This window comes from Anarrhichthys ocellatus, unplaced genomic scaffold, assembly GCF_004355925.1.
Source record: "Anarrhichthys ocellatus isolate YVR2014 unplaced genomic scaffold, GSC_Weel_1.0 scaffold559, whole genome shotgun sequence".
Classification (NCBI taxonomy): Eukaryota; Metazoa; Chordata; class Actinopteri; order Perciformes; family Anarhichadidae; genus Anarrhichthys; species Anarrhichthys ocellatus.
The window spans coordinates 1-10246 of NW_022280533.1; the positions used below are offsets into that span (position 1 = coordinate 1).

At 46.0% G+C, this 10246-nt stretch overlaps 1 protein-coding gene across 1 annotated transcript in view; it reads left to right on the plus strand.

Annotated features, from left to right (window-relative positions):
• Positions 1-226: 226 nt before the first annotated feature.
• dcst2 (DC-STAMP domain containing 2) overlaps positions 227-10246 on the plus strand; it is a gene marked incomplete at its 5' end in the record, with an annotated part of 11963 nt that continues 1943 nt past the window's right edge. The window contains 12 exons of the mRNA XM_031880080.1: positions 227-486; positions 2588-2758; positions 3085-3186; positions 3786-3980; positions 4055-4120; positions 4190-4403; positions 5068-5225; positions 5316-5480; positions 5575-5742; positions 6025-6125; positions 7927-8027; positions 9037-9167. Of these exons, the coding sequence (XP_031735940.1) occupies positions 227-486; positions 2588-2758; positions 3085-3186; positions 3786-3980; positions 4055-4120; positions 4190-4403; positions 5068-5225; positions 5316-5480; positions 5575-5742; positions 6025-6125; positions 7927-8027; positions 9037-9167 (1832 nt within the window). The remainder of the gene's footprint in view (positions 487-2587; positions 2759-3084; positions 3187-3785; positions 3981-4054; positions 4121-4189; positions 4404-5067; positions 5226-5315; positions 5481-5574; positions 5743-6024; positions 6126-7926; positions 8028-9036; positions 9168-10246) is intronic.

A 10246-nucleotide genomic window follows, 5' to 3' on the forward strand; every position in this document is an offset into this window, starting at 1 on the left:
TTTAGGGCGGGGCTACACGGTGATTGACAGGTCTCTACCAGAGACGCATAGGACGTCACAATGAAAGAACCAAATAAACAGAAATAAAACATTTAAATGAAAACCTATATTCAGTCTATGACGGGGACACAAATTGTCCACCACTGTCTGGTTTCTAACTTCACCTCCATGATGATGATGATGATGATGATGATGATGATGATGATGATTTTGTTTTCCTCCTCAGGTCAGCGGGACGCTCGGACCTCAGCAGGTGGAGGAAGGTCAGAGGTCATCTGTTGGAGGGGGGGTGGAGCCTGGTGGCGTTCGTGTCGGGGCTGCTGTTGGCGTCTCTGTACGGAGTCACAGCTCTCTTCCTGCAGAAACAGCCTCTGTGGTCGTGCGTTTACACCACGCTGACCGTGTCCGTCCTGGCGGCGTTCGGTATGGGACTGTCAGCCGGCGTCCGGGCCGACGTCTCGTTGCTGCTGCCTTCACTGTGCTCAGGTCGGTTCATCAGTCACCTGTCCAGGTGTTCGAAACAGAAAGCTGACATCTCACAGCAGGTTTAAACGGACCAGCCACTTAGACCTCCACTGGGGGCGCCAGAGGGTCTTAGTTCAGACAGCTGAGGATAGTGACGCCTTTGAAGAAGAATAAATCAAAGTAAAGTGGGTTTTATTTTGAGACGTTTAGGTTACATCACAATCTGTATGAAAACTAAATGATAGCAAATCAAAATTATTATTCAGAATCATAATAAATGTAGATCAACATTAGCAGCAGAAAATTATCAAGTTTATATTCTCTCCATCTACTGCCGAAGCTGCTTTCTTCCGCTCTAAATCCTCACCTCTGCTTCCAATCCTAAAAAAACTCTTCAAAACTTTCTCTTCCCTCCCCCCCCCCCCCCCCCCCCCCCACCTCCTGCTTCCTCCCTTCTCCCTGATGATTTCACCAACTTCTTTGATAAGAAGGTAAATGATATCAGATCCTCCTTCTCTCAGCCCCCCTCTCCTTCTCCACCCTCTCGAGCTCTTCCCCCACAGCTCTCCCTCTCCATGCCCCATCTTACCCTATCTGGCTCCCCTCTCCCCTAACGAGGTCCTCAACCTTGTTACATCTAACCGCACCACCACGTGCTCTCTTGACCCGATCCCCTCCCCTCTTCTTCAGTCTATTGCGACTGAACTCCTTCCTTTCCTCACCCACCTCATCAACAAATCCCTTGTTTCAGGATGCTTTCCCACGGCTTTCAAGACTATCAGAGTCACCCCCCTTCTGAAGAAACCATCACTTGACCCCTCTGATGTCAAGAACTTCAGACCGGTTTCTCTTCTACCCTTTCTATCCAAAACACTTGAACGTGCTGTCTTTAATCAGCTGTCTTCCTATCTCCACCAGAACAGCCTCTTGGACCCTCACCAGTCCGGGTTTAAAGTGGGTCACTCAACTGAGACAGCCCTCCTTGCGGTGACAGAGTCGCTTCACGCCGCGAGAGTGAACTCTCTCTCCTCTGTCCTGATTCTCCTGGAACTGTCTGCGGCGTTTGACACGGTGAACCACCAGATCCTCCTCTCCACCCTCGACGGGATGGGCGTCTCACGCTCTGCACTCTCCCTGTTTGCATTCTACCTGACAGGTCGATCCTACCAGGTGATGTGGAGGGGGGCCGTGTCGGAACCACGCATGCTGACTACGGGAGTGCCACAAGGTTCACTTCTGGGCCCCCTTCTCTTCTCACTCTACACAACATCTCTGGGTTCTGTTAATCGCTCGCATGACTTCTTTTACCATTCTTATGTCTTACCATTGTTATGCCGATGACACCCAGCTGGTCTTGTCATTTCCCCACAGTGACACTCAAGTGCAGGCACACATCGCTGCGTGCTTGGCTGACATCTCGAGGTGGATGGTGACACACCACCTCAAGCTCAACCTGGACAAAACCGATCTACTGTTCCTCCCGGGGAAGGGTTGCCCGCACTGAGACCTGTCCGTCACCATTGACGATACCATGGTGACGCCAACTCGGACTGCGAGGAACCTGGGTGTGACCCTGGATGACCAACTGTTCTCAGCAAACATTGCATCGGTTACACGCTCCTGCAGATTCCTGCTCTACAACATCAGGAGGATTCACTTCCTCACTGATGAGACGGTGCAGGTGTTCATCCAGGCTCTGGTCATCTCCCGTCTGGACTACTGCAACTCTCTACTTGCCGGAGCCCCGGCGTCGGCCATCAGACCTCTGGAGCTTGTCCAGAAAGCTGCAGCTCATCTGGTGTTCAATCGCCCCAAGTTCTCCCACACATCTTCCCTTCTCCGTTCTCTACACTGGCTCCCTGTAAGAGCTCGCATCCAGTTTAAGACTCTGGTGCTAGCCTACAGGGCAGTGAAAGGAACAGCTCCTTCCTATCTCCAGGCCACGGTCAAGCCCGATGTTGAATACACTTATTGTAAGTCGCTTTGGATAAAAGCGTCTGCTAAACGACTGTAATGTAATGTAATGTAAATAACTTCTTTGGGGTTTTGGATGGAGGTGTGGCCTCAAATGGAGGCGTGGCCCTGTTCAGCCTATCAAAGTCCCTCCTCTCGTGTGTTTCAGCTCGGGGCAAGAACTTCCTCCTCTTCCTGTTTGTGTCGGTGCTGCTGACTGGTCCTCTCAACAACACCTTAGAAAACACGGAGCGAGCTGCTGCCAGTCTGATGTGTAGCGCCGAGCTGGCAGCCAATCAGACACAGGAACTGATGCAGAGGGCAGCCACGCCCCTTTTATGTACGAGCCAACCACTTTACACAATCACTACAAAATACTGAAAAACACTGTTAATACTACTGTTAATATTAAACTTAAAACTGTCAATACTACTGCTAATACTATTGTTATTGGTTAGTAATACTGTAAAAACAATCACTAATAATTACTATAATAATTGTTAGTGATAGTGGTAGTAGTAGTATTATCAATAATATAATTACTATTAATTTGTAGAGATTAATTGTAATAGATAGATAGTTAATTATTACGATTATTATGACTGATTATGATTTTTAAATATGTGTAGATGATTGTGATCACCAGCTGCTGTTGTGTATTTGCAGCTGCGTTAAACAGCATCAGAGAGATCAGCAGTAACGTTCACGCTGTAGCAGGACGAGTTCAGGACTTCATCCACACTCTGACTGACAGCGTCCGCCATGTTGGTGAGTGAAGCTGTGTAGTGTGCAGAAATAAATCCATCAAGGACATTACCTTCTCGTCATTCAATCAATTTAATTAAATAGTTGAAATTGTACAGTTAGTTACCTAGTTATGGAGCCTGGGAGTGCACATAGAGAGAAAAATAAATAAACTGAGGCCACAATTTATTAATTTATAAGATACGTGTATAAATACAGAGATTTGACCAGTCAGCATTTATTTACTTATGTATTTATTTGAGAGGGACAGTGCACAGCTTGTGAGCTGTACCAGATTTAGCGATGAACTATTTTACAGCCTGCTGACGATGTAATCCACAATCTCTTCATATCCTCTTTAATTGCAGCAGGCGGCAGCTGGAATAATGACTTGACAAGATTAATTCATTATATCATTTGGGAACAATGTTGTCACACAAATTAGTAGATCACCTCAATAAATACTTTTTTCTCACTGTGAGAAAGTTATGGGGTGCTTGAGAAGGTTGGTTTGTTCTAAAAAAAAAAATTTATATTTATTTACAACATATAATAAAAGTAAATATTTTGTATCAAACAGAGTGATGTAGTGCAGCCATGACCTCTGACCTCTGACCCTGCAGCTCGCACTCTGAGGAACGTCCTCCACTTCCTGGTGGACATCGGCGACGTGTGTAACGCCAAACTGGGCTCTCCGTACAGGAAGTGCCGGGCGGTGTTCGCCGAGGCTCGAGCCGACTGCTCCGACCTGCTGGGGGAGTTCAACTTCCTGTGTGACATCGTGGATGGCTTCCTGCCGCTCTGCGGCCTCGCCCGCGGTGCGTTCACTTCCACTTTAAGTCCTGATATTCATCTTTCAAACGAATTTAATAAAAGTATGTGTCCGTTTCAGCCGGCGAGCTCTTCTGCACCATCCCCTCCTACATCGCCAGCCATCTGAAGAAACGTCTGGCAGCTCGTAAGTTCATTATTTCTGACGTTTTTAACCTCTGTTGACAACCTTAATCCTGCTGCTGTCCTCCTTCAGCCACAGTTGCAGCGTTTGAGCGAATGAAGCGGGAGTTTGACTTCAACATCTCGGCCTCGGTGAGCTTTGACCTGGACACCAACAGCAGCCGCTCTCTGCAGCAGGTAGCTCAAGACATCATGGAGGAAGTTTCATCAGAGCTGCAGGTGTTTCAGAAGCTGAGCGAACCGCTGGCGTACGGCGGCCTCGTCCTGCTCGCCTACTCCTTCCTGAAGTCAGGACTCCCGCTTAAGTTTACTTCATCTACACGCTTCAGTTTATTTCATCCACACGCTTCAGTGTACTTCATCCACACGCTTCAGTTTACTTCATCTACACGCTTCAGTTTACTTCATCTACACGCTTCAGTTTACTTCATCCACACGCTTCAGTTTACTTCATCCACACGCTTCAGTTTACTTCATCTACACGCTTCAGTGTACTTCATCTACACGCTTCAGTTTACTTCTACACGCTTCAGTTTACTTCATCTACACGCTTCAGTTTACTTCATCTACACGCTTCAATTTACTTCATCTACACGCTTCAGTTTACTTCATCTACACGCTTCAATTTACTTCGTCTACACGCTTCAGTTTACTTCATCTACACGCTTCAATTTACTTCATCTACACGCTTCAGTTTACTTCATCTACACGCTTCAGTTTACTTCATCTACACGCTTCAGTTTACTTCATCTACACGCTTCAATTTACTTCATCTACACGCTTCAGTTTACTTCATCTACACGCTTCAATTTACTTCATCTACACGCTTCAGTTAACTTCATCTACACGCTTCAGTTTACCTCTACTGCATGCTTCAGTTCACCCCTTAGCCCCTAGCATGCAAACATTAGCATGATACAAGTGTGTGTGTGGGTTTATGTGTGTGTGCAGGGCGATGAGGTACAGACGCAGGTATCTTCGTGAGCTCGACTTTGATAACGTCTTCATCAGCGCTCAGTTCTTAGAGCTCAACCAACAGGTGACCTCAGGGGGCGGGGCCTCAGTCCTGCCAATCACGGGCAGGGAGGCCAAGACCTACATCACTCCACGTCAGTACACGTGTGTGTGTGTGTGTGTGTGTCATCTCTCTGATGGTTTGTTTTAGCTGATAATGAATGATGTCATCACGTTACCTGCAGTGTCGTGTTACCTGATGTCCCGGGAGCGGCGGGCGGTGATGGTGGGCGTGGTCTCGGTCCTCAGACACCTGGTGATGGGCGGCATGCTGGTGGCGCTGGACTTCCTGGTGTTCTGGATGCTGGATCAGGTGCACCACCAGGTGAAGGGGGACGTTGTGGCCAGAGGTGAGACGACGACCCCCCCCCAATATATTAAATATAAGGCTGTAAATGTCAGTCAGAGCGGCGGTAAACCACGGTAACACCCGTGTCCCATCAGCCCCGGTCACGGTGGCGGTGCAGGTGAACGGATCCGGTTACGCCTCAGACATCTTCAGAGACGTCGTGGCTTCGTTTGACATCCTGCAGCGAGAAAACGTCACCGTGATCAGCAGGAAGTGTCTGCTGGAGCCGTCAGAGCCGGATTACATCACCTGCTTCACCCTGGGTGAGATCAAACAGGATGTGACATCATCGGGACGCGAACGCAACTCCCTGAGAGGGAACTGACCAATCGGGGAACTTCCCTGAAAACTATGTAAAAAAAAAAAAAAAAAAGCTGAACTTTAACGAACTCCTACAGACTGAATCAGAACAACTTAAAATATGTTCAGGACAATCACAGGTCATCAAACCCCAGCTGCAGGTGTTGTCTCCACTGGTTCTCACTGGTTCTCACTGGTTCTCACTGGTTCATACTGGTTGTTACTGGTTCTGGTTTGTGTTGCAGGGTTCCTGCTGGGTCTGGCTCTGCTGGTCTCTCTGACCGGAGGATTCATGCAGCGCTGCAGACGACTCGTCTGTGCTGCTTATTACCCAGAGAGAGAGCTGGTACACACACACACACACACGGATATAAAATCATAAACTTAGTTGATCATAAAAACATTTGTCTTTGACATCACTTGGTTTTATGAAGTATTTAGATCCTTTACACAATACTGTAAAAATACTACAGTAGTACTTTGTGCTCAGCTTTTATTTTGTCATCTTGCACAAACCTATTCATATTTACCTGAATGAACGTCGGGGACGTGTCATGATGTAGCTCTGACCTCATGACACTGAGGATCAGGTGACATGTAGCCGGAGGAGGAGCCTACTGTAAGCCCCGCCCCCTCCAATGTTATTATTTTTTAGACAGACAGACTGATATCAGAGAGGAAGAAGAGGAGCAGCTTTGGGTGGAAGGTCACAGAGCAGAGAGGCATGTGAGGAATCTGCAGAATGAGAGGATGCAGGTCTGAGCAGGTCCACTTGAGACCTGCAGAGTCAGAGACCCAGACTCACGATAAAAACAGGCTTCAGTGTACTTCATCCACACGCTTCAGTGTACTTCATCTACACGCTTCAGTGTACTTCATCTACACGCTTCAGTGTACTTCATCCACACGCTTCAGTTTACTTCATCTACGTTCATCAGTATCAACAACTGCAACTCCTCCACTGTTCCTCTGTCTCAAGGTGTCCCCCAGGGTTCGGTGCTTGGTCCTCTTCTGTTCATCCTCTACTTGCTCCCTCTTGGTAACATCATCTGTCAACATGGTCTTCACTTTCACTGCTACGCCGATGATGTCCAGCTCTACATCTCCACAAAGGCCGTTACCACTGCTACTCACTCCACTCTCACCAACTGCCTCACTGACATTAAATCATGGATGCAAACCAACTTCCTCAAACTGAACTGTGATAAATCTGACATGATCATCATCGGTCCCAAATCCCTCACCAAAACCAGTCACAACTTCTGCCTCACCATCGACAACTCCACTCTGTCTCCCTCCCCACACATCCGCAACCTCGGAGTCATGTTTGACAGCAACCTCTCCTTTGAACACCACGTCAAACAAATCACCAGAACTGCCTTTTTCCACTTAAAAAACAGCCCGTCTCCACCCATCACTCTCCTCATCTGCTGCTGAAACTCTGATCCACGCCTTCATCACCTCCAGAATTGACTACTGCAACAGCATTCTCCACGGCACATCATCCAAAATCCTACATAAACTCCAGTACATCCAGAACTCTGCTGCTCGCCTGCTCACCCACACCCGCTCCCGTGACCACATCACCCCTGTTCTCCAGAACCTCCACTGGCTCCCCGTCCCACAACGGATCCAATATTAAAGTCCTTCTCCTCACTCACAAAGCCCTCCACAATCAGGCCCCCTCCTACCTCACCGACCTGCTTCACCACCACACTCCATCCCGTCGGCTCCGCTCCTCTGATGCCTCCTGTCTCTTCCACTCAGGACCAAGCACCAGACATGGGGTGACAGAGCCTTCTCCATATCTGCCCCCTCCCTCTGGAACTCTCTCCCCAAACACATCCGAGACTGCACTGACCTCTCCACATTCAAATCTCAGATCAAAACCCACCTGTTCAAAACTGCTTTTAGTGTGTGACCGATATTGTGTATTTTTGTTTTTAGTGTGTTGCTTTTATATATGATGATTTTAATGTAAAGTGTCTTTGAGTACTCTGAAAAGCGCTATATAAATAAAATGTATTATTATTATTATTATTACACGCTTCAGTGTACTTCATCCACACGCTTCAGTGTACTTCATCCACACGCTTCAGTGTACTTCATCCACACGCTTCAGTGTATTGCTGTTCTTGTTCTCATAGGAGAGGATCCAGTTCCTCCGGCAGCAGATCCTGGATCAGAGGAGGGAGGTGGGGAGAGCCCTGAGGAGGTCTGCAGCCAAGAGCCGAGCTGACGGAGGAGGAGGAGGAGGAGGAGGAAGACGAGGGAGTCGCCTTCAGGCTCTCCTGCTGCGGTATAAACCAGACTTTAGTGTTTAGAATCAATGAACCAGTAACGAAATGTGACAAGAACATTCACTAAAGTAATGCACTTAAAGTACAATATGAGGTACTTGTACTTAACTTGAGTATTTCTACCTCTACTTCACTAATCTGACAGCTTTGGTTTGTTTACAGATTAATATTTTCACACAAATCATATGAAGATTTTACCAAATCTGATGTTTAGTTTTAAATTAAACAATTTATACAAATACAGCTGAAACCAAAAGACTGTTAATAAATTAGTTAATTGACAGAAAATGATTGTGAAGCTATTTCGATTAGTGGTGTGACGGTTATTTTTGGATCTGTACTGACCCCCCTCACAGTTTACCGTTAACCATCAGAGTGTAAATAAAGTTTTACTGTTAACCATCACAGTGTAGATAAAGTTTAACGTTAACCGTCAGAGTGTAAATAAAGTTTTAACGTTAACCATCAGAGTGTAAATAAAGTGTAACGTTAACCATCACAGTGTAAATAAAGTTTAACGTTAACCATCAGTTTAAAAAAAGTTTTAACGTTAACCATCAGAGTGTAAATAAAGTTTTAACGTTAACCATCAGAGTGTAAATAAAGTTTAATGTTCACCATCAGAGTGTAAATAAAGTGTTACTGACTCAGTAGAACATGTGTTTCTAGTCTCTGATTTCATTGTAAACAACCAATCAGAGGAGAGCTAGTAACGTTAGCAGCACCGCTAACGGCTAACCAACAGAGGTTCACTTCAGTTACATGATGATGCCTTCAGGCTCTGCTCAGTGAACATGAGTACTGGCTGAAGGTACATTATAACGTTATCATGATGTGTTCACATGTCATTTGTAAAATGTAGTTACAGTGATAAACTTGAATGAATACAGTAGTTTGAAGGAGACCGACCTACTTGTTTTTGTGGCACAAAGTTGGTTCTGAATGAAATCTGTCTGTGTGTCTCAGGCTACCTGGAGGGGTTCACCTGTCTCACCTGCTGTGTCGGCCGTCAGTCAGCTGTCTGTCTTGCGGAGAGGTGGTGAGACAGGAGGACGACATGGCCGCCTGTGACGTCCCACAGTGTCCAGGTAGTACCTTGATTACATATCGATGATGTCATTAACGTCATGTAATCACGGACCAATCAGGTGGAGAGTATTTATATCTTCCGAATGGAGCTTTTATTGTGAAAGTCTGCTTGTATTGTATGGATACGTCTAACATTAGAGAACTCAACGTGTTCCGTTTCTTTCGTGAGAGCACGATTATATTTCACCTCTTTATTGTAGAAGCTGCTTGTGATGATGAGAGAGAGGAAATATGAGTTAACCTTTATTTAATCAGTGTGTGTGTGTGTGTATGTGCGCGAGCGCTCTCAGGGAGTGTCCTGCAGCTCTCTCTGTTGTTGACTCAGCTGAAGACAAATAACAGACTGTAACTGTAGCTGAACACTGACCTGAGGCCAGTTAACCCTTCAGTGTCCGCTGTCATCCCGCCTCTAAAAGACGTTATTTTAACACCTGAAGCTGAACTCGACATTTGTTCACTCTGAAAAGAACCAAAAGCACCTTAAAGCTGAATGAATATACTGTCTGAGAGAAACACTCGGCTTTATGTGCAACCTGTCGAGGGTTTGAGGTTCCAGCTGGCAGCAGGCAGAGATAAAACCTGTTCTTTTCTTTAACATTTAAACTCCTCACAGGAAGTCAATTTGTTCTAAAGCTCTAATCGATTCCAGATTACATTTTTTTAATGTCTAAACCACCAGTTTCTGTAAACCAAGGATATGTCGACGTTTTGCATTCGGTCTGAACAAGTGAAGCAGCACAACTAGCCTTTATTGAAAGTTACCAGATATAATAACGTGTATAACAAGCGAGGGAGTGAATGAAGGGAAGGAGGAGGGATGGATGGGTCAAAGTAACACAAGGTGAGACCAATAGTTCACGTTTCCTAACACGTGTTCAATAAAGTTACATAATAAAGTCGGCAAGGGGCGTTGTAGTTTATTTACGTTATAAGTTACGGTTTATAGGTTACGTTGCTATGGGTTTTACGTAATATTGTTCCGTTATATTGTTACGTTAAGTTGTTACGTAACCGTGTTACGTTATATTGTTACGTTAAGTTGTTACGGTTGTTTTGTAACCTTGTTGCGTTATATTGA